Genomic DNA, 24894 nt, shown 5'->3' with positions numbered 1-24894 from the left:
TCAATGAATGACTCATAATAAAAAAATAAAAATAAAAAAAAACATGCAGATCCCCGAAAGCCACACTGAGCCATTGCTGTAAAAACAAAACAAAACAATGAAAACATCATTTCAATGTCTGTACAAAACATTTATTTGAAATAGACATAAAAACAGCTTTGATGTATTTGCATCATTCATATCTGAAATCCACGACGAGCAAACAATAACTAAGGAGACATGGCTTAATGGAAATCATGAACAGAATGGTTTTTTATACAAGGAAGTTTTGTGAACAGCTTAGGAATTGCAATGAAATATGTAAAACCACAGAAATATTACAAAAACATGATTTGTCTTATTAACAGAACATCCACTGAAGCCTATTCACTGCTATACAACACCAGGAAAGGCTGAGGGGGATTAAAAAAAGAACTAAAATGTTATCAGGTGAAAAAACTGGATCCAAATGGAGCATGAAAAGGGCGTACAGGGTCCCTAGAAATTGATGCAGGCTGTATTTTCATTGTCTTTCAGTAGATGGCAGTGCCAGCACTGTAGCATCATTCTTTAGCAACAATATATAACTCTGTAACTCTTTTCTTTATACATGAGGAACTGCAGAAAAATGGGCGAAACAAAATCTAGTTAAAATTTTTTTTTTATCCTCAATAACTTCATACGTCACTATATTCATTTTAGTCTGTTAATATAGTTGCATATATACATATATATAGTTTGTGAGACTTCTATGCTCTCTACACATATACATGCGAGAAAATTGGGGGGGAGGAGTCTTCTTTTTGAAACCAGAAAAGGTTTCCTTCATCTTGTGAGACAAAACAATCCGTACCTGCACCCTGCGTCACTGCTGATATGAAGGGACTATTTGGTCAGTCGGCTCACTTTGAAAAGACGCATTCAGCGTTGGGCATCACGGACGCTTCGACAACGTGCCCAACGCGGTCTCGGTGGAAGAAATGGCACCGAATCACTGACACGCCCGCAGCCGAACGGATTCTAAGAAAACACTACGAGCTGAAACTACAACCTGAAACATTTGTTTTCAGTCCTTTTGCCCTGGTGCTACAAACCCCGACAGCACTAATACTGCGTGTGTATTCCAGGGGTCACTTTGGCAATGGCATTAAACAACAAGAGATAACTATTTATTTATTACAATAAATATATCAATAAATAAAATGACCTTTTGAAATTCTCCAAGTTACAAGGACACACTTTTTTTTTTTACTAAGCTACTCGTCGTCGTCCCAGCAGAAAGAGCTGGTGAAACTCCTTCTTCAGCGTTATGTGTGAGTAGTAACACTGAACAGGACTGAATGACGAGGAAGGCCATTTGTGATGTGACCAGGTCGTAGAAAACAATAACAAAAAGACACCTAAGTAAATGTAGGTATTCAAACAGCGCAGCAAAGGTCAAGCTTGTGATTAGTAAGGATGCAAGTTAACCTTTGTTATAACAAACGGAGGCTATCTTCCAATCATTAGTCGGAAAAGTGTTCATGGACTAATATACAGAAGTTGAAATCAGCACAACTGACAGAGCGTGACTTTTTTGCTTTAAATCCTACATGTGCCTGAGGTCAGTGCATCGATACGGCACAGTATTTGTGACATAGCTAATGCCACTCCTACAAACCAGTGTATATATCCTTGTCTCGCGCTAGTGTGTTAGCATCCGGGCGGATGACCAACACAAAGCCAGAAACGTCTTAGCTTTCAGTACTTGGCTACGCTTCTCTACAGCTTAAACCATGCAGCCGCAGCGCCTGCGGAAGATGACAACTTCATGTTCTTGTGCTCTTTTTAAAAAAAAGAAAAAATTTAAATTGTTACACCAGGCTTTTTGTTTCCATGGTTACGCTTCAGCATTTGGCAAGAGGTTAGCATCCTCAGACCGTTCATCAAAACAGCTTGACTTTCCCCTTTTTTGCTTTTATCTTTTTTGTCTTGTTTTTTTTTTTTTTTTTTAAACTACTGGCTTTTGAATACGTGGCCGATCAGCCACAAAAGAGGTAAGCCTGTTCATGAGACACAACGTCCACTGGCAGTGTCTGTGTGCTGTCTTTTTGTATTAAGTACTTTGTGTTTACTTCATTTGAAGTCCCCGCTGCTTTTCAGGGCGTGTCTGCGTGTTTGTAGTAGCCCCTTCGGAGGGCTTCGGAGGCGATGCTCTCGGCTGAACGTCGCTGGTCCATAGTCAGCAAAGTGTTTAGCAGGTCGTTGATGTCGGCTCGGAGTCCCTGCCTCTGCATCCAGTTCTTCAGCAGTTCATACACTTTATCGCTGGAAGTGCCGCTCTCCGCAAGCCGAATGTGGTTGTCACTGACTCCAATCATTCTGAAGAACTTGTTGTGGATCCGCACGTCCAAGTACTCGTCGAACAAATCGAAGCTCTTCCTCAGGGATTTTTCAGAACCTTTTGGGGGAAAAAAAACCAAACAAAACACAGATGAGACAGGGAAGAATTTCGACTGTGAAAACAGAAAGCCACAACGTGTAAAATGCATGTGCATCTTGTTATTTTACAGACTGCTCCTAACAGACTGTGAACACTAGCGTGCAAATCATAACAGTATAGGCATTGTTCCAACAAAAGGAACAAGCAGCAAGTTTCAATACATTTTCTGTCAGGGGAGGCATGTATAATACTATTAACAGAGGATCAAACAAATCAGTTAAGCCGTGTCCTCTTTAATTCACCATGAGAACAAAACAACAGTAAAAAAGGCTGCATGTTCCGAAGCCCTAGAGGCTCAGATATGGCCTGACTATCATGAGATTATAAATCTATCAAGCAGCAAAGATGAGCTCTGGAGGAGATTTTGTGACTTCCCTTTGGATTGCCATGAACAGCATTAAACTGTACTGTTTTTATGTAAAGCTGTCTGGCTCTTAGGGTAAATCAAGTGGGGAAAAAAAAGTACTGCAGAGGGTCATCAACACAGCCCAGAAGATCACTGGCTGCTCTCTGCCCAGTCTGGAGGCCATTGCAAACTCTCGGTACCTCAGCAGAGCTGGCAATATCATCAAGGACCACTCTCACCCCAGCAACCAACTGTTTGAACTATTACCGTCAGGCTGACGGTAATAGTTCACATAAAACCAGGACAAACAGATTCAGGGATAGCTTCTTTCCCAGAGCTATCACTGTAGTAAATAAGCACAAAACAATTGAACCTGCTTAACTATACCATACTTGCCATTGTCACTATATTATGCTGCTATTCATACTATCATTATATTAATGCTGCTATCCTGTATATATCGTACTTATTATTGTCTGAGTACTTCGGTTGTTTTATTGAACTTTTTATACTTACATTTATATTTATTATTGCATTTTGCACCAAGGGAGTGGCACTCCAATTTCGTTGTACTTTGTACAATGACAATAAAGGCTATTCAAATTCAAAAGAGCTCTGTGAAAATGTTTCTTAAAGTGGACACCCCCCTTCCCCCCTCCACACACACAAGACTCTGTGTGAATCTTACCTTGTAGTGGCACCAGTCGACATCGCAGAGGATCATCCTGCAACACGAGACAAAATAGAAAGTTTAAGGCGTGATGAAAATTTTAAAATACAGTGTGACCCATTTGAGCTCATTCTGACTCTACTCCTCACCAGATCTGCAGGCAGCTGTCTGAAGGTAGCGGGGCTCTGGTGTGGGGTGTTGGAAACCGCCGTGGGAAGGGCTGACAGGCTAGTTTGAGAGGAACTAGTGGTGTTGGGCAAGCTGTCCCCTAATCCTCGGTCTTCATCTTCGAGGGGCGGGGAGGCCTTGGTCATCCCAGCCTGGGTCTCCTGCAGGAGCGGCCTTGAGTCTGGACGGGACTCCTCGCCTTCTAGACCCGCGTTTTGATCATTCTGTCGCTCCTCTGCTGTGGCTCCACTCTCATCCTGAGCAGGAAAAAGGAAATGTATAGAAAACGTGAACACAACAATGGTATATGTTGTCCAAACAGTGTAATAAATGGACAGAGTTGAAGATTGACGCATCAAAGTTTTGATTAGTGGATGAAAAGCTCGACTGGTATTTAACTCCAATAAATGCTTTAAATCTCATTTCACTGACAGACACAGGGTGTACTATCGTATTATCAAATCTCCTTACATGAGGCGTGCCTCAGGGGTCCATGCTTGGCCCAGGCTTTATCATGCCATAATACTAATAATAATGACTCATTTTACTTTTCCATGAGTGTGTTCTGTAGATAGATTTCACAGGCAGAATTAAGCCCCCCCCCCCCCCCCCCCAAATCTTTGATAAGTTTTATGAAGTAAAAATCTGCTAATGTGAAACACTTGTGAATCTTGTTATGAAAACATATAAAACAGTGTTAAAGCATTTCTCTCTTTTTTCTTCACTGACTTTAAGACACAATTCATGCTTTTATTTTATGTCTATTTGATTACTTTATTGCTGTCATTTTTCAGGTGTCAGCCTGTCTTTACGTTCTTGACTGGAAATGGTCCAAATCACCCCCTCGCACTCTTAACAGGCACTTATAAGAGAGATCAACTACGTTAGCTTTTCCTTGTTGGCTCCCATTCAGTTTTAGAATTGATTTCAATATTTGTTTTTAAGTCACTGAGTGGAGTGGCACCACTTTAACTCCCTGATCTTGTAACCTGCTCTATTCATGCGAGATCACTGAGGTACACTGAGCAGATCCATCTGCTTTTTCTTCCTTCAGCAGCACAGCACTTTGTTCAATGTCCATTTGAAATGGTTTGAATTAAACATGTAAAATAACAACAAACAACTTACAATGGGAATCTTGACAATTTCACTGGACTCGCACTGGAGCTTCAAGCCTATTTTGGAAGCAGGAAAATAGCATTAGGAACACATCTGATGAGCAAAACATTAACTGCAGATGCACATTACTTGATATCAACTCACATGGTATTTCACATGAACGCTGCTTGAAAATGAACCACCACAGAGCCAGTGCGATAATGATGATGATAACGATGGCCAGGAAAATGCACAGAGGTACAACTGAAAGAAACAACAACAAATGCCACGAACACAAAAAATGTAATTTAAGCAATGATAGCTAAAAAACTTTCAGCAGCAGAATCTGAAACTGATAGTGAAACTTACCGATGCTCGCCGGAGGATCCAACGTGGGCGAAAGGGACGGAGTGATTCGTGTGGGGGACAGAGGGCGTTTTCGGCACACTGTGTTAGAAAACGGTGTGCACTTTTTTACCTCCTCCTCATGAGGTTTACACCTGCAGTTTTGAAGCACAGAAACATTTTAAGTAACAGTAAAACAGAGTCCCAAATTTTGACTGTAGGGTAAACGCAGACGCAAAAACAATCCAGAATAATTTCAGGAAACAGGTAAGTGACACTCACTTGACACAGCGCTTGCAGACTTCGCAGGCCTGGTCCGGAACACAGAAGGTATTCGGTTTGCACTGGCACTTGGTGTCTGCAGTTGTGGTGCAGGAAGCAATTTCCTCCTGATCTGTGGACAGTTAGGAAAGTTGTGAGACAAAGAGGCTTCTGTAGCACCTTTCAGAACAAAGTCAAAAAGTGCCTAACAGGACACGATGGGAAATAAACAGCTAAAAAAAAAACAATTAAAAAAAGAAATTCAAGACATGGCATCATGTCTGCTTTTATTTAGCAAAGCTCAACTCTGAATGTTGCAAACTGCGTAAACAGCTACAGACTTTAACAAGTGAACTTCTAAAAAAACGTATTCCCACGACCATCAGCATGCATTACATGATGGAACAAATAGAAGACCTTCAACTAATTGGTTGGACACCGGCAATTATGTGGCAATCTTTTGCAAAGAAAAAAAAAAGATATGTTAGATAATTAGGTTACTAATTTTATCTCCCTCTGAGACATATTTTGCTTCACTTTAACGGGATAATAAGGAACGGAGAATCTGCCACGGTTCATTTCTTAAAATGAGACCTAAATAGATGGTAGCCCTGGCCTTTAGGATACGATCAAAATTAATAATAATTAATAGCCAGCGGTCCAACTCCACAGGATGCCCTTTCATATAAAATCTCATGTTCATGCTTGCCAATTAAAGAAAAATGGCTTTGTTAGGTTGGTTTGCAAAATGTGTGCACACTGTCTTTCACACTAACCTTCCTATCGTTTTATACAGGCGATTAAGCTCATTCTATAGCAAGCTATGGATATTTTAAAGAGTTTTATAGAACTAAGTAACTAACGATTTTTTTTCGTATTCACTGCATATTTTAATGTGATCCAAATAAAGGCGACTTTCCCACAGGTGACAACTGCCACCTTCATCAGGTCACTGATGATGTTTCTGCTGGTGCATTTAGTTGCAGTTATTTAAATCACAGAATACTAAACAATCGTGACTAATCTAAGCTGGAGTTGAAATGGCACAATTATTTTCTGTTTGCTTCAACACTGCCCATAGAGGCAAATGTGCGTTCTGCCGTAAGTGTTAATGATGATCAGTGTAAAGATCATAATGATCTCCATGTGATTAGGCAAGAAAAAAAAATTACCTTACCCTGATGCAAGACTGCACTCATTTCCCATTTCATTAGTAATAACTTAGTAGTACTATTATTGTACGATCTACTGTACAATATTAAGCGCCTTGAGGCGACTGCTGTCGTGATTTGGCGCTATATAAATAAAACTGAATTTCATTGAATTACTAGTTTGGACCCTCTTTTGCTTTCAGAACTGACTTAATTCTTCATGGCATCGATTTAAGAAGGCGCTGGAAAGATTTCTCTGAGATTTTGGTCCATGTTGACATGACTGCATCACACAGTTACTGCAGAAACCCCTGTTTAATGATTGTATGAGTCCTTGTTTGAGCTACCCTTGCTTTCCTATCAGCTCGATGTAATCTGACAATGCAGGTTTGCATTGGGATTTTTTTTTGGGGGGGGCGTACTAGAGATGGTTGAGCGGGAAAATCACAGCAGATCAGCAGTTTCTGAAATACTCCAATCGGCTTTGTCTGGCAGTAACAACCATGACATGTTTAAAGTCACACAGATTTCATTTTTTCCCCCATTTAGATGCTCACTTTGACCTTCAACAGGTCTTATTGACCGCGTCTACATGCCTAAATGCACCAAGTTGCTGTCGTCGATGAGTCGATGGCTCAATGCAACAACTTGGATTGTAGCCTGTTTGCTTCACGTATTTTTTTCCATTTATGCAAGACAAGTTGGAAAAGTAAAGCTCTCAGTCGAGGTTTGGATTTCCAAACCAACAAACAGCTTTTTTGTATTTTAAGCATTTCTCTGATTAGAGTCTGAACACAAACAGGCTGCTATTTTAGTTTAGTACATCTACTCTTACTTATTCCAAGTATGTGGGACAACAGGCTTCACTGTTATTATATTAATGACATGTAAATTAAATTACAATTTTCCAATACAGAGCGACACGGGTTCTGTTTCATTCCTTTCTAAAGGCAGGGCACGAAAAAGACACTGGTAGGATATCATTTGCTGCACGCTTGTTAAACACTAAACCCCACGGCACACTAGAAGCTTTGATTCTGGCAGAGCACACAAATATTTAAAAGGGATTAACTGTGAAATTATGTAGCATAAAAAGAACTATCAAAGATTTTTACGGTCTTAACCTTTTCCTGTTAAAGAAGAGAAGTTTTAAAATGAGTTGAAATACAAAAGCAGCTTAAAATGGTGAAAATTTATCTGTGTTTCTTGTCGGAGTGAAGTGTCATAATTGCACAAAGAGTGACACAACTATCAGCATTGGGCTTGGCTGTGAAAGCCCAACTGCACAACCAAAACAAGGTATTAAAAAGCCTGTCTATTGCCACTTTACCAAAATTGACTTTGTTGCACTTTAAACAAGTTGGTGATGGGGATTTTATCTGATATTACACTTTATATGTGGCTGACAACAGAGCATTAGGGCTGCCACGATTAGTCGACTAGTCACGATTACGTCGACTATTAAAATCGCTGACGACTAATTTAATAGTCGACGTGTCGTTTGAAGCTTTATAAGATCGCAAAAGACGCAGGAATAAGTAGTAGGATTTAAGAGTGTAATAACGGACTGAAACAGAAGATGGCAGCACAGCATGTACAAGGATGCCAGCTGCCATTAAACCCCGAAGAAGAAGCTGTGTCCCAGAATTCATAGCGCGGCCCAGAGCAGTTGGCAACAATGGCGCACCTAGTTAGTTTTAATATTACCCTTATTATTCTTTTTGGGTCACAAAATAAAGTTTAACATATTTTCAGGCGAGAACGTAGCTGTGTAAACCTCAAATATCTGCTCAGTTTATCAAGCCACCACATATTTTCAAAAGCGCTCCGACGTTTTCAGAGACGTCTGTTACCCACTAGCTCGATAGTTAGCCAGGGTTCAAGGCTCACTAGAGCCGGTGAGAACACCGGACTCCCGGCAAATCGTCTTTCGCTAATCAGATTAAACATGTAATATAAGTCACTTAGATAACTTAAAAATGTTATTGTTTGGCTTTTTTTTTTTTGTATTTTATTTGTTCTTGAGTAAATCAGTTTGGCTGAGATTAAAGTTATAGTTTTTACACAGCTGAATAAACCTCAAACAGACAACTGATTATCAGAAGTGTGAGATGCTCGAGAATATACTCCGGTGTCCTGTTATATTTTAGATAGCAAGGAGCAGACGAGACTGAGTTTATTAAACTCCACCGAAACAATCTGCAGATTTCATTAAACTTTAATAAACTATCAGCTTGTCTTTATTTTTAGTTAGCACATACCTTAAACACTTCAAGCTGTAAGCTAATGATAGTTATATAAGAGCAGATGCTGCTGGTGCAGTAAGCTGTACGTTTTACATCCAATAGATGCATGATCTGATTAGTCGACTAATGGCAAAAATAATCGGTGACTAGTCGACTATCAAAATAATCGTTTGTGGCAGCCTTACATAGCAGTCGCTGTTGCTGTGGCTAATTTTTACATACAACAATGGTGTTGTAGTACCTCGGCATAGTGACAGATCATCACATACAAAGGAGATACGAGGAGATATTCCAAGCCTAAAATAGACCAAGAGGCTGGTGATTTCTCGATTTTGGTTAATTCATTAAACTGGTAACCATTTGTGTGAGTCTGCGCCACAAAGTCAGATAGAGACATGGGTCCAAACTGACTATTAAAAGCTTACCCTACAAAGGGAAGGGTCAAGGACACACGGTCAATTTGCTATAAATTATAAAACGGTGCAAAAATGTGGCCATTTAAGCCATTTTTTGCCTGTAGAGGATGCTTGGCCCTATAAAAAAGTTTGATAACCCCTGATTTAAACGATTGCATAACATCTTTTACTTGTGCGATAACTTTTACAGACAAAAAACCAAACTGCGGCCTCCGCTCCAAGCAACTTAAGTTCCATCTTACTCCATAAATGATTCACTGAACCAACAGCAGCCTTGTCAATATGAAATATTTTCCGACCAGCAAGTTCTAAAGCGTTCCAGATAACACTGCAGTTCATTTTAAGTAAAAGTAGTCCAACAATAGGCATCTTTTAAAAATTTCATTCACATTTCCTTTGGCGTGTTCCTTTTAATTGTTACATGGTCATAAATAAGTTAAAACTAGAGCAAAACAAACCCATCCACACCCACACATATTAAAAAACTCTCCTAAAACCGCAATGAATGAGCACAAAGCACATCCTATGTAACAGAAGTCTCTTTTCTGCAGCTCCTGCCTTTCATTGGACACAAAGACAGCAGTGTGGGAGACAATGAGATGCAGCCACACCCAGCTCAGTCAGGTAAGACAGACACACAGGCAAATCTCCTGAGACGTGGAACACACTCACATTCAGCCCACGAAAACAAAAACAACAAAGACACGCCCTGCCACTTGGTGTAACATCATAAGATCACATTGTCATGAGTGGCTCTGAAAGGCGGGGGCGCAGACAAAAAGGTATTAAATTTCCTAAAATGATATATCCGACCAACTGGATTACAGAACACTCGACTTTTATGTTTGTTTTAAGGTAAAAAAAAAAAGCCTTCTGTATTTATTTATAACCTCAGATTTATTGTCAGTACTCAGATTTGACTATTCCATTTCCTGGTACCCGACCTGACGTCATGACTGTGTGCAGCTGCTGATAAACATGTCTTAGATAAGCGGATAAACGGTCAAGCAAATGATTAGTAAAACGTCTCAGTCAATAATAGTTGAGTATTTTGTGATATTTACAGGTACATACGGACATATATATGCCCGTGTTGGTGTTGTTCCTATACCATCATAATAATGTTGGCCCAGGATCAATATTGTAGTTGACCAATAACATTGTCTAAGCATTCAGTATTATAATACTGCAATTAATATTATGAAATTTTTACAATATGTAAAACATCTATGTGGGAAAACAGTGTAGACCAAAAAAACCAATCTATATACAAAGTATACTTATAGTCTATATACAAGTAATGACCTCACTATTGATTTATCAGGGGAGGAGAGTCTCATTACCTGAGCGGCAGTGAGTACACGGCAAGCAGCGGAACATCCCATTGTTGTGCTCTGTGTGGGTCTGTCCATGTTCACATGGAAGACAGATCCCGAGTTCTAGGTCTCTTTCACAGGGCTGATGCACATATGTTCCTGCAAATAAAGGAGAAAAACATCACATAACTAGCCCAAAACATAGACGCTTTGCACGCCCATATAAACAGCATATTTAATATGTGAATGCCAACTTTTAGTGGCGCACTGCGTTTCCTGCCGACGTCAGAGCAGAACAAAGCAACGCGTTAGGTTCATAAAGCTGCAAACCAAAGGAGGCATCGTCTTAGAAAAAAACAAAAAGAGCTTGACCCAAGCCCCAGAGACTGATTATCACTATTTTACATTTCTGCATCATTTTTTCCTGGAATTCGGAGGAGAACAGATTTGCTGAACTGCAGCGAATCAAGTCGATCTCCTTTACTCGCACACTGTCACGCTTTGCAGTTTTAGACTTGATTCATGCACGCTGTGAGTACGACCACTTGATTCTCATGTGTCTTCAGGATTTGTTTGCTGCATGAATGGCAAAAAAACAGCAGGAGGAAAAAAAATCAATTAAAAAAAAAGTAAAAAACATCTGTGGTTGGACTTTCTAAGCATCTAGTAAATAAAGCCGTTGTATTGTGCTTAGGTTTAGAGACAGTGCAGTCCGTTTCACCCATACTTAACTGGATCCAAAACTAATTTTTGATTTTAAAAAAAATCTATTTGCTCGTAAATAGGGCTGCCACGATTTGTCGACTAGTCACGATTACGTCGACTATCAAAATCGTCGACGACTGATTTAATAGTCGACGTGTCGTTTGAAGCTTTGTAAGATCGCAAAAGACACAGGAATAATAGCAGGATTTAAGAGTGTAATAACGGACTGAAACAGAAGATGGCAGCACAGCATGTACAAGGATGCCAGCTGCCGTTAAACCCCGAAGAAGAAGAAGCAGCTGTGTCCCAGAATTCATAGCGCGGCCCAGCTTAGTTTCCAACAATGGCGGTAGCTAGTTAGTTTTAATATTACTCTTATTATTCTTTCTGGGTCACAAAATAAACGCTTAACATATTTTCAGGCGAGAATGTAGCTGTGTAAACCTCAAATATCGGCTCAGTTTATCAGGACACCACATATTTTCAAAAGCGCTCCGACGTTTTCGGAGACGTCTGTTACCCACTAGCTCGATAGCTAGCCGGGGGCTAGGTCACTAGCGCTGTGAGAACACCGGACTCCCGGCAAATTGTTTTCAAACCCACCGCCGTCTTTCGCGACTCAGGTTAAATATATATGAGTCACTTAGATAAATTAAAAATGTTATTGTTTGGCTTTTTTTTAGTATTTTATTTGTTCCTGAGTAAATCGGTTTGGCTGAGATTAAAGTTATAGTTTTTACACAGCTGAATAAACGTCAAGCAGACAGCTGAATATCAGAAGTGTGAGATGCTGGAGAATATACTCCGGTGTCCTGTTATATTTTAGATAGCAAGGAGTTTATTAAACTTTACCGAAACAATCTGCAAATTTCATTAAAATTGAATAAACTATCATCTTGTCTTTATTTTTAGTTAGCACCTTAAAAGCTTAAAGCTGTAAGCTAATGATAGTTATATAAGAGCAGATGCTGCTGGTGCAATAAGCTGTAGTTTTACGTCCAGTGGATGATGATCTGATTAGTCGACTAATCGCATAAATAATCGGTGACTAGTCGACTATCAAAATAATCGTTTGTGGCAGCCCTACTCGTAAATAAAAGTTTATACTGACAAGAAGAAGCAGAAAGCTATCATTCCACACCATTAAATGGTTACTGTGGCTTTAAAACATGTGGTAACAGCTGAGCAACTGGGATAAAGAGGAGAAAACACAATAATGCATGAGGAAGGAACATCACACATTATTGAACCAAACACAAGCAAGCCGAACAGTGTCAAACAATGACGACCTCTTATTACTATATTAATTAACTGTGAACTGATAATCTATTAACTCTTACTTCAAAGTGGCAGGCAGTGATGATTACATTTGCAGCTTTTTCACAAGTAATCATTTGTGAATCTCTAAGTTCATGTAAAAAAACAAAAACTGGAGTTGATCGAATATTTAAAAAAAAAAGGCATTTCTTAGAATCCACTGTGGCAAATAAAATAATTCAATCAGTTAGCAGAACCATGCGGTGCTTGTGTCTCAGCTAAACGCTCAGACTTAAAAAGAAACAAAAAAACGACAACAAAAAAAAACGGCTTTATTGAATTTTTTTCATAATAAATTAAAAGGATTAGTGCTTTTAAGGACTACAGCTTTAAAAATAACCTCTGCGTCACACCCCGCACATTTCACTTCACGTTTTGCTTCACTCTCATCTGCTGAGACGGAGCGGTTCACACATTCTTTCCAGATCAGGCTGGGGGAATATTTTAAAAACTAGTTTGGGATCAAATTCAGCTTATGGCTTTGACATTTACCTTGAGTTAGAAACAAAAACAAAGAAGACACCATGCCAATCTAAACGTTGGCTACAAACTGCCCTCGTGTCAGTTTGTCTTATGTTTGTATCATTTTTGTAGATATAGTGACACGGGAGTGTAACTCCTCTTATCCGCCTTACCAGCATTGCAATTGAGGCAGCAGAGTCCCTGGTGCAAGTACTGTTCATTCTCCACGCAGGATTTGTGTAGTCGAAGTGTTCGGTTTACGTATGCTTCATTGGACCACTGAGCTGCTGGAGGTTCTGCTGCACAACACACAACCCAGATGAAGAGTGCTGCCACCTTCACGTGCATCGTCAAGGTCTGGGAGACAAACAGGGAGGAAGAAGAAAAGATGAGATTCGGGTTATTTTTGTGCATCCACAGTAGGCCGACTAACCCGCAATCAAACTCATAAGATAAAGGAAAGCAAAGAGGAGAATCTATCTTCATAGGAAACCTTGTGTGAGCAATCTACATCTTAATTTGAACCATCTGATCTCAACATCTGCCGTGGGAAGCAATTAAGGGAGCTGTGCAGCCGGTCAGAACTAGAGGCAACACAAACTCGTGTGTGCAGGATGCAGAGCTACACGTTAACTACATGCAGCGCAACAGGCAGCCAAACTTAATTAGGCCTTGATCTGGTTTTCCTCTAGTTCAAAAAAGGGGAGGGGAAAAAAAGGCAGAGAATCTGCTTCCTCTGCTGTGGATGTAAAAGACAGAGTTTGATAAGGTATCTTAACTAACAGCAGCATGATGCCCATATCAAATGCGGGTTCAGAAATCCATTCATGGGCTGGATAATAACAGGCTTGTATAGGTGGGGTACTGAGAAGAATACAGCCGAAACACTTTAGTGCGGCCCCTGGGCGATGGTGTTTATTCACACGCTTTTCACCGTGTCAACGTGAGAAGGCCCCATTCACTGGCAAACAACGCACTTTAGTGCCTCTACTTCAAATGACCCACATTCTTAAAGCCAGACTCTTTGAATGCCGGGACATGCGACACCGACATGAAGCGCCTCGAATGCAACACGACACCTCGTGGGTAAATGAAAGTCCTAGATTTGGAGGTTTTGTCTTCTCCCGTGTGCACACCCCCACAACCACCCCACCCCGACCTCTGTTAAAGCAGGAGAGAGAATATGGGACAGGCTGGGTGGAAAGGGCTGAGTAGTGAAAGGGGGGGGGGGGGGGGGGGGGGCAGAAACTGTAGACAGCAGGTTGAAGATGGGATGTTCTACAGGGAATAGGCACTCTAAAAAGGACAGTGTGGGAGAATGAGGGGAATAAAAGCTGAGAGCACATAGGCAGAGGTAGAGAAAGAGGAACGGGGAAGAGACCGACTCCTGACGCTAGACTTGACTCTCTGGAGGGCCGCCATGCCTTGTTGTTCAAAGGAACTTTCCTCCCTCTCTCTTTCCCTCTGCCTTTTCCCTTCTTCCTCTCCCTCTGCTCACGTCAGACTTTCCAAAGACGCTGAGAAGCAGACGTGGAGTTACAGACGGCCGGCAGAGCAGTCACAATCACACCATTTACATCTATCCAAACATTCTGGGGAACGGGGGAGGCAGAAGAGAGAGGGAGAGAAAGTGAGAGGGGGGGGGGGGAACTAACAGCTTGCATGACACAGGGTGAGTCTTTAGACTTGAATATACTGTGTGTAAGACTGTGGGCTGGGTGGGGATGTGGAGAGACGGAGAAAATCTGTGCACAAGCGCACGCTACAGACAAAAACAGTGGAAAGAAAACAGGAAACTAAAGAAATGAAGGAGCTGCGCTAAAGGTAATCTTATACCCCACAACGCAGGCACAGACTGTGAAGCTGTGCTCGGTATTCAGGAATATCTTTAATAGAGTGTCTTTACAGAGCACAGCCCATTGAAGGGTGCCTCTCTGACAGTAAACATGAACGGACAGTGCTGATATTACATCATTTCCAGGCTTTGTTCGTTTCAAGGCCTGCGATTCCAAACACTCCCAGGTGCAGCCGTTCTCAGTAGCTAACCTGTTATGATCGGCAAGGTTACGACAAGAAAAGATGCAACATTTCTTTTTTTAAACTGTTGACTCTGCCACTTCATTTAATTTCACAGTTCAAACAAATGTCTTGCTTCTTTACCTTGCTTCTTTGTCTTACTGGTCTGATCGCAGTTGCGTAAAACCGAGAAAATAGCTAACTCTTACACTGAAGTAGCTCTAACAAATACATTTATTCACTGATTGTTGCTCAGCAAACCATAAAGGGTTTAAATGACGGAATCAAAAATATAATCTTTTCTCTAAAGTTGGATCTATGGCCCTGCACTGGTGCAATTGTGGGGTTTCAGATAATACAGAAGCTGCTAACATGCACTTACAGTACATGCGCAGTCCCAACAGTGATGGTGCAGTGCGTCAGTCAAATATTGACTGGTTTAAAAGTTAGCTTTACCAGGAAAGGAAACCATAGTGGAGTTCACCATGAGGAGGAAGAAATGCATAAAGGAACATCAAATACCAAAGAAAAGCAGTTTTTAGTGTTTAACACTTTTTTTTAGTCCACACTACAAAGATGTTCTTTGTCTATTATGACTGCTATCTTCTCTGCTGCAAGCTAAAGGACCGGCAACAACACAAACGCATAACTTTCATAGCAACCCAAGTGACAGCAGAAAGCTCCAACGTGCAAACATGGACCTACAGAGCGTTGCACCTACAGGACTACAAGCACAGCACCATGAGTCTTGTGGTATTTCTTGAACACAGCCTTACTTGCACACAAGGAAAAGAAACAAGGCCACACGTCCACACTAATATCCTAAGGCTTCTGAACTACGCTGGCACAAAAGTAGAGCATATACAAACACTATGGGCAGCCACAATGTGGCTTGGTTTAACCTCCACAAACCAAGTGAGGAGGAATAGTGGAGTGACCGTAACCTCAGCGTAGCAAGCCCTCCAAACCCTCCAATTCCTGGAAACACTCCAACTTCAGCAGAAGTGGCCCAGTCCTTCTCTCTCCCCTGCCAAATGAGAGAGCTTGGCTACAGATAATTTGCTAAAACAGTGTCCTATTGTTATACAGTCTGCATGTATGATAAGTTAATACTCTACATGGGTGGATGCAAGTTAAACTAATAAGTAGCAATACAATAATAAGGGACTTTCTGTGCATCGACAACAGGAGCAACACTCCACTTCCTCTAAGCACCCGGGTTCCTCCAAATTGCCTTGGCACAAACTCTGCACATGCCATGTACACTGAGAATGCGTTTGTGACTAAATGACAGGACATCCTTTCAGTTTTGACCCAGGTTATCAATGGGCCATTTAGACGGCTGTGATCACCCTGTATTCCTGAGGAAATTACAGTAAGCCCCTTTATTAAAGAAATAAAGATGGGCAGAAACAGAAAATGCGAGGGTCTCTCTCTCGCCCCGTCTCTCACGCAGACATGCACAATACGTACAAACAAACTAAGATAGCGTCTTCATTTCATATCGGACAGATGATTTCAATCATAGCCAACTGATAAGCAAAGACATCATGCACCTCATTATAGTCCTGCATCCAGAGCAGGACCTGATTTTCCATATCATGCTTTTCTTATTAGAAAATAAATTTCTTTCATCAATTAAGGGACACTACATGCACAAAATACGGCTGACGAGGAAAAGAGTTGAGATTAAAAAGCACAGTTATGTTGTTACTCATAAAACACACACCTTCAACTCAGCCGCCTACACTTTTCTTTGGTGTAGTCTAAAGGAAACCAGTTGTAGTTGTCACTTCATATCACTTCAATCGAAAGTTGTTGTTGTTTTTTTTACAGTAACTTGCACTGATTTGTTGATCTGCTTTTTCTCCTTAGACTTTGACAGTTAACACCCCCCCCCACACACACACACACACACACACCATGGCTGCCTGATGGTTTGAGTAATTCTCAGATCGAGTCTATCGCACTTCTTCCAAGCACTTTGCAACTTGTTCTCTATTGTGTTCTCTACTTGTTCTCCTGTTTGCCATTTATTTCTACTGTCATTCTATTTCTACTTTATTCCTGCACAGTTGGTGTGAAGCACCCACAACTTCGTTGTTCATGTAAAATGACAATAAAAGGTTATTCTATTCGATCTGATAGCAGCCTAATCATCTGATTGGATTATCGACGCTCAGCAGCCGGAGGCTCTGAGCAACTAAGTAAACCAACACTGATTATCAACCACCACTCCTTTATTTCCATGTTGAATGCAGGAATTTACTCATTTCACCCTGACAACGTTTGAGAACCTCAGCACGCGACAGCCGAGGCTCTGCAGCACATCAAAATTGACTCAAACATTAATTTAATTTCATATTTCAACACGTGGCTTCTTCTGCCCTTTACCATCATCCACTACTTAACAAGCCACTCCATTTACCACAAAGAATATCAGTCAGATTTATGATGATTCAACTACTTCTGGTTGTTTTTTCCCCAATTTATTCAAATTAAGTGATTAATTTTCCTAGCTCTGTAGTTGGTTTCAATATGACTGCAAAAGAAAAAAACAAACAACTAGAAAAAACCCCCAAAACAATAAAATGGGGTTAAGAGTTCAAGCTAACCGATTCACTGTCTCGTATGTTTTAAACATATTTCTGAAGGAATAATGTATTACAGTGGTGACCAAACCGGCCAAAAGATCATATGACAATTTTTGGGGGGATAGAACCACAATTTTCCCCACAGATTTAGCTGAACTCATGAGATCACATGATTAGCTGTGCATAGGGTTGCCTTACTAAAAAGCTTGTCATTTTGGCTCAAGGCTTAAGAGGACAAAGCTCCAGCTAGACTCGGAGCACAACATGGCGCATGTTTCGCCTTGTTGTTCTATATGGTGCGACTGTTGACCTCTTAAGGCTTTTTCTATCTGCTCAATTAACTTTGGAAGGAGTCAAATGTGTGCCAGAGACCTACTTCTGCTTTAGCTTCAGGCTTATTTTTGGCTCCGATTCCTGTCTTAATATTCTGACTGGAAGTGGAGGTCTCTGCATGTAGCTCGTTGCTTGTAGCTTTGTCCGTCAGTTGCCCTGCGATGCACCTCTGCTGCGTCTAGAGCGCTGTCCTTACTGTATGACGAGTTGCACTTTTGTTTAGCTCATGCAGAAGAACTTGAAAAGTGCTTTTATTTAGTTAATGGCGATGAACTCAAAAACATGTGATCTACCAGATCAAGAGATTGTGTAATTCATGATGTCTGGTGTTACTCTGTCATCATGTAGTCATTTAAGAACTGAAATACTGATTTCTTTTGTAATGTCATGAGTATATAATTGATAATTATCACTCAAAATATGTTTAATGTGATTTCATTTCCTAATTTAAGATGAATCTTCACGTATACTCTGTCCTAAATTAAACTTTATTTAATATGTTTTACATGTTACAATAAGGGGTTCTGGGTCTTAATGAAACTGTTTTGTATTGTACAGCTCAAATCCCCCACGACTGACCTTGACATGACAGTGAACGCTCTGTGCTTTACAGATAAATCCTGGCATTGCCTGGAGAAAGGGGGTTGATCATGCACAACTTTCCTTGAGTGATAAATTACGCTGACATTTTGGGTTAGATTATGAAGACAAGTACAGCCCAGCTTCTGTCAGGAGAAATAAGTCTGACACTCGCTGCATGGCTGTAAATAAATTCAAAGTTCAGCCAAGCTCGCACACATTCATCATTATAAAGCTGAATGATAGAAAATAAAGAGAATGGCTCCCGTGTCAGTGCAGTACAGTTAAGAACAAGAAGGCGCTAACAGTTTCAAAACCACATTGTTAGGTCGCATACGCAGTGCACGCACGCACGCACGCACACACACACACACACATATAATATAGCACACAAGCACACATAGAGTGCATGTGTGGGGAGCGTGTGAAAAGCGGCTGCCCCCTCCTCTCAGGGAGCACAGGAAGCTCGAGACAATACAGAGGCTTCATGCAGGGTTCAGCTCCAAACTGTTCCCTGCACAGCAGCCTGCCTTAGAGCAGGCCCAGCACCCGATTAGACCCACAGCATATCCGCTAGGCTGGATATTTATAACTCAGGGAAGCTGCTGCTCCATAGCACAAATTCTTGAGTTTCCTCAGGAGGTGCGCTCCACTGATTAGATGAGGGTGACAGTGTGTCACAAGCAGGTTTGGTGACATTTACCAGGGGAAAAAGAAAAAAAAAAAAAGGAAAAAGAACGATGATCCGCGATGACGACAGCTGTATTGAATTTCCTGAGAGACTCTTGACCACAAGTTGTCAAAATTACTGATACCCTGACGTTGATGTTTACCGCAAAAGAATGGCTGCATTGTTTTGATGAGTGAAACAAAGTGGGTTGCTGAAAGTTCAAAAGGTTCCACGCAGTTGTAAGCAGGTGCAGCGTGGCGCTTCTTTAGTTTTTCGTTCGAATCATTTTGTTGCCAGGTCGATGTGGTCTCGGTGGTCTGTAAAGGTTGACTGCTCGTACGTGTACTCCACGTCATTGTAACTCATACAGAACGTTACGGACATCCAATTTGAATGTCAATCCACAAATCACATTTGTGTGCTGCCGGGCGATTAACTTGGCCTTTTCAAATCGTGATTAGGCCTGTCACAGGAAAGCTAAGCGGTGAATCACAAGACAACTCCTGCAGGGAGGGAATTAAAAAAAAAGAGAGCAAAGAAAGGATGACTAACAGATTTAAGAATGAGCAGGAATCCATCACCTCGCTTTAAAGACAATCACATTAGCTTCCCTAAAGCTCATCTTTGTGTAAAAGGGAGGGGGGCAGTTTGAAGTGCTGGCGGTTTATTGAGTTCTCTATAAACACACCGCTGCAAAAAATGTAGAATATGTGACTGGTGTAGCGGGTCAAGAAGGACTTAAGTGACCATCAATGGTTGGAATTTGCACCAGATTTATGTCTTTGTAAACAGACTTCCATTTTCTAGACAAAGGTTGAGCTTGTTCCGAGACTCAACACTTTTATTATAATCTGCTCATTCATTCCAGGAGAGCAGGAAATCAGAAGATACAGCACCGCTGCAAAACCTTTTCCTGATCTGGCTTCATGGTATGTCAGGTTTGAAAGGTGCCTTTAGGCCAGGACTGTACTTTTGACTACGTTAATAGATTATTATTGACTATTAAGGAAAGGAAATCATGGAATAATTCAATAATCAAAAGGAATGCTGTCAGCTGATATCAACCTTGATATTGGCTTATCGGCAAACAAGTAAAAGAAGTAAAGAAATAGCAACAGAAACATAGTAAACAAACAGAAATAAAAATATGAGTTCGATCAGTCGGGATTTTCTTTAAAAAAAATTAATAAATAATTTTACTCGGGGATTTCTCTGAAATTCAAAAAATAATTACAGTGTAAAAATTTTTTAACACGAGACCAACAGTGGCACTATTAAAAAATAGAATAGTGCACAATGATTCTTTATACTCGGTGGAAGCCGAAAATTGAAAATAGAAGTATAGCAATTTTCGAGCTTTATTTAAACCAGTACAAAACCAAAAGGAATCACTAATCAGTAATACCAAACTGTCCGTCACGCCACAGAAGCTAGGATCAGGGACCATGTGGAGCTGTGTTTAAAAAGTGACTGAAAAGAGCAATAAAACAGTGGAGGAGTAACTGCATGACTGAGTTATCCATAATGAAAATTCCAAATTTGTGTTAGCAACATTTGGAGAGAGACACATCACAGTGCTGCTTTCACTTCATGATGTTCTTGTATATATGAACAGCTACTTATGTGCCATGTGCTCATACAACACACTCTACTCTTTTAGCTATTTTAAGCCATGTTCTCACTTGAACTCCAGACAGTTATTAGACTCAGATGAGGACATTGCCTTTTCTAATATGCAGCAGGACATAGCCCAGGGGTCCCCAATCCCAGTCCATGAGGGCCGGTGTCCTGCAGGTGTCCTGACACAGCCTTTTCCAGGGTTATCCTTACTAATGAAACACTGCGTTTTGTTTTGACTGCCTCCGTAGATGACACAGGTTATCCATAATAAAACTTTGTCTCTGTGCATTCATTGGGCCATTACATGTGCTATTCTCAAACAGGCATAACTAAACATCACATGGATATGGTGGCAAATAGCGGCCTGTCTCTGAGCCTGGTTCTGCTGGAGGTTTCGTCCTGTTAAAAAAATAGTTTGTCTTTCCCACCGTCACCAAGTGCGCGCTTGTCTGATTGCTGGGTTTTTCTCTGTATTATCTTAGGGTCTATTGTAGGGATCTGTTGTTGTGATTTCTTGCTATATAAATAAAAATGAACTGTTTTAATGGGCACCTATATCAGGTAAAGTCTAGAAACAGGCTTCTATGTCCACAACAATCCTTCGTAGCACTTTCTGACATGAAAAAAAGTGACTTCCAGTAAAGATTACCTTTTAGCACTCACAATGTGACACAGGGTTAGCCAAAGGAATGTTTTCCATGTATGAAAGATGTAATTAGTAGCTAACATAGCAAACTGAAACTAGATGAGGTTATTCTGTTTATCTTGATAGTGGGGATGTTTGACACGGAGTCAATTATCTCCACTTACTTCAATTCGGGACCATTCAGATGTGAGCGGTGACTCGTCTCTGTTGGTATGCATTACGTGGATAGGCAGCACCTGAACAGGTGGCACTCCCTCCATGAGTCAGCGAGTCCTTTGATAAGACTAGGGTGATTCACCTTAGCAACTGCAGGTCCACACAGGATAATCAATTGACTAACAATAAAACATCCTGGGCTCTCTGAAGAGCCCACACTAAAAGGCACAGACGCCACCTGGTATCAGACACTGAGTTGCGCTGCATTGCATCATTCGGCCTCTCTACAGCTTCTCTAAGCCACAGGCATGGTTATAACTGTTCACATGGTCACCGAGCAGAGCGGCAACAAGCAGTGTCTACAGTATTAGGAACACTAGCGTTGCCGACCACTGCTTGTCCCCAGTGTCATAGTTTGGCCTCCGCTTGTCCCAGATGCCTGTCCTGCCCTTGTCTGTATAGTCCACAGAGACGGAGAGGACTATTTCCTGTGTGAACCAACACCCAGACACACAGTAAACAATCACAGATAAAAATCTAGTGTACATTTGCATGGGCATGACAATTCTAAGAAGTAAATTGATGCCACTAATATCAGCAAATCTGTATACTCAAGACAGGAAGTTTACTGGACGGCCAGGCACGTACACTCGGGCAATTTGGAGGGGTGGTGTGTGTGTGTGTGTGTGTGTGTAGGGGGGGATTAGAGAGGTGGGGAGGAGGAGATGAGGAGGGGCTGAAGTTTCCTCATAGTCCCTTAGCAACAAGGCCTGCTGGCGAGGCCTCCAGAATGTACTGTGGTTTACAAAAGAGATAAACATTGACTTTGCCACCCGGAGAAGTAAATCGGATTTCAGTAATGGAACACTGCATGACTTAAAACGCAGATCAGACAACTGGGAAAACAAACACTGGAGCTCCAGGCCCATCAGAAGATATTACATTTACTTTTAAACAGCTCCATGTACAGTGAGCAGAGCGACAGTGGGCATGTGTGATGAAATGCCACTGACAAACGCCACTACCCTCATCAGCTAAACAAGATGCCAACGCTTGATTTGTTCCGTCATTAGGAACTCATATCATTTTCCACATCTTATCTCGTGTAGCGTTATCCTGGTGTAATCCAGTAAACTGTGACAAAGGAAGTAGATCTCCTCTAATTCAAATGCGTATTTTGCATTAATCAAAGTACTTTTAATGCAGGACAAAGGCTTCCAGTCTGCTCACAGTGCTGGTAGTATAGGCGGCACAGTTGGAAAAAACAACAGGGGAGGAATGAAAAGACGTCTCTGTGAAGGTCTGAGTGGAATAAACTCTAAGAGAGAAATAGCTGAGAGTTGTTATGGACTAACTGATAAGGTGAATTCTTAGCTTTCTGATTACACATTCAGTCATGCTTCTCACATTCTACACAATTTGATTTAAAGCTCGTTTGAGGCAGCAGGCCCACGGCCGCACAGCTCTCATTAATATCGGCTAGAGGGCCAGCTACATCCGCTGCGACAGACCGAGAGCCGTCATATGCTGAATGTCTGAGGAGTGTGACCGCATGATGTCCAACACAGATGGTGGCTGTAGTGTTGGAAGAGAGAGGGGGGCGAGCGAGTGAATGATCCAGCACATGCACTGAAGAGAGCAAAGACACAAAAACCAAAGTATTTCTGCATTTTCTCCAGAAATAAACACTTTAATAATTAACAACAATAAACACAGTGTTGCTTCCTGTGCCTGGGACAATGCACGGACTTGTTTCATCTTCAAGTTCACAGGCCTGGACGTGATTTCAGCTTCCACGACACTCTTATCTGTGTCGGCTCTTCGCTTTAACTTAATGAGACAGAAGCCTTTTCTTAAAAAATATATACTTTTAGATTATAAACGTTTAGCGGCAGCTTGAATTAAGAGGCTACTTTGGTAAATGATTTTTATAGAAACTATCAAGTTAGGAGCGTCAATGAATCAACAATCCACTGGACACACGCAAATAGAGTGGTAGGCATTCAACAAAGAGCGTATTTAGAAAGCAAGTGTCGTGTTTACTTACATGAAGTTTCCCGACCACCGGATCGAAGTTCATCTCGGGAGCTTCGCGTTGAGAGACAATCCCAGAGAGCTGGAAAGTCGCTTTACAAAACCCAAACTACTCTGAAGTCTTTAAAAAACCCCACACATACAGCGAAAAAGAAAACAGTGACACGAGTTCGACCTACGCTCGCTCCTTCGCCCGGTTTCTTTCATGAGTTTAACTCTTCTTTTTTCTTTTAGTGTTTAAACTTTACGGATTTTTCCTGAGAGAGGAGAAACAGACACGGTCTGAGCACCAGCGAGGAGCTTTTCCTTTTTTTCATGCTTCGAGCACTTCGCGTGACGTCAGACTGCGAGCCAATCACAACCCGTCCCTTAGAATAATAATGAAGGAGGAAATTGCGAAGCTTTGCAAAGCAAAGCAAAACAGCAACATTTTAACGCATTTCACTGCGTTGCTCGCTGAAGATCGTGTGTTGTTACTGGGTGAAGTGTGTAACACTGTTCCATGCAAGCAGAGGGAGTTTCTCAGAAGTCTGCAAATCATCACGCCACGAGACTTTGATCAGCGTGGAGTGGCATCACACTCCAGCTACATTAACCTGGGTATGTAATGTGTAACTCACTAGTAACAACCGGCTAATGTGCAACAAGTTGGAACTCAAGTGAAGAAATGAGTGATCCCAAAGTGTGACACCCTCCATGCGTGCAGAGCACTGAAGTGGAGTCGCTCTTATTTCTGATGATTAATCAGAAGGTCTATTAAACCTACAGTTTAACGGTTGTTTACAAAAAGATCAGATGCACTGTCACATGGAAATTTTACTAGTAATTATTTATTTGCACATCATAATAGGATAAGGACTCAACGCTCGGAAAAGTTATGGAACGCTGAAGAAAACATCTGGTGGAATTCCCCCCCAACTAATTAGTAAAATGACTGGGAATAAAAGAGCATACCACAGAGGATGAATCTTTGAGAAGTAAAGCTGGGGAGGGGTTAACCAAAAGACTTGGCCAGCAAATAGTTTATTCTTACTCACCTCTTTTTGCCATGTGTGCATACACCACTTTGCATTTAATTGTTAGTTATTATTAAACTCTTGATGTCTTTCATAGTGTATCTTCAATCCTGCACACGCAGCCCCCCACCAGCTTGGTTCTTCCTGTTAAAAGGGAGCTTTTCCTTCCCACTGTTGCCAACTGCTTGCTTATGGGGGTCATCTGATTGTTGCTTTATACCTTACAATATAAAGCACCTTGAGGTGACTGTTGTCTGCTATATAAATA

General features: G+C 41.2%; 1 protein-coding gene across 1 annotated transcript; it reads right to left on the bottom strand.

The window, feature by feature from the left end:
• Window positions 1-106: 106 nt before the first annotated feature.
• Window positions 107-23932, bottom strand: tnfrsfa (tumor necrosis factor receptor superfamily, member a). The gene is made up of 10 exons (XM_086301355.1): window positions 23624-23932; window positions 13136-13319; window positions 10506-10637; window positions 5371-5482; window positions 5113-5243; window positions 4909-5007; window positions 4774-4820; window positions 3627-3902; window positions 3496-3532; window positions 107-2419 (listed from the first exon to the last, which is right to left on the bottom strand). Exons 1-10 carry the CDS (start codon window positions 23654-23656, stop codon window positions 2118-2120), a joined length of 1353 nt encoding a protein of 450 aa, XP_086157481.1. The 5' UTR covers window positions 23657-23932; the 3' UTR covers window positions 107-2117.
• Between the last annotated feature and the right edge of the window lie 962 nt (window positions 23933-24894).

Source organism: Aulonocara sp. 'chitande type north' Nkhata Bay, linkage group LG7, assembly GCF_057382095.1.
Source record: "Aulonocara sp. 'chitande type north' Nkhata Bay isolate Kocher_YH1m ecotype deep benthic linkage group LG7, A_spYH_male_GT1.1, whole genome shotgun sequence".
Taxonomy (NCBI): domain Eukaryota; kingdom Metazoa; phylum Chordata; class Actinopteri; order Cichliformes; family Cichlidae; genus Aulonocara; species Aulonocara sp. 'chitande type north' Nkhata Bay.
Note: the sequence above shows the minus strand (reverse complement) of the source record. Positions and strands in the feature narration are given on the sequence as shown.

Bases quoted from the DNA above. Each gene is read 5' to 3' on its own strand.
- tnfrsfa (XM_086301355.1), bottom strand. From the start codon at position 23,656: ATGAACTTCGATCCGGTGGTCGGGAAACTTCAT. The intron at 4,821-4,908 runs GTGAGTTGATAT...CTTCCAAAATAG, and splicing joins GCGTTCATGTGAAATACCAT to GCTTGAAGCTCCAGTGCGAG. The intron at 3,533-3,626 runs GTGAGGAGTAGA...CTCGTGTTGCAG, and splicing joins GACAGCTGCCTGCAGATCTG to GATGATCCTCTGCGATGTCG.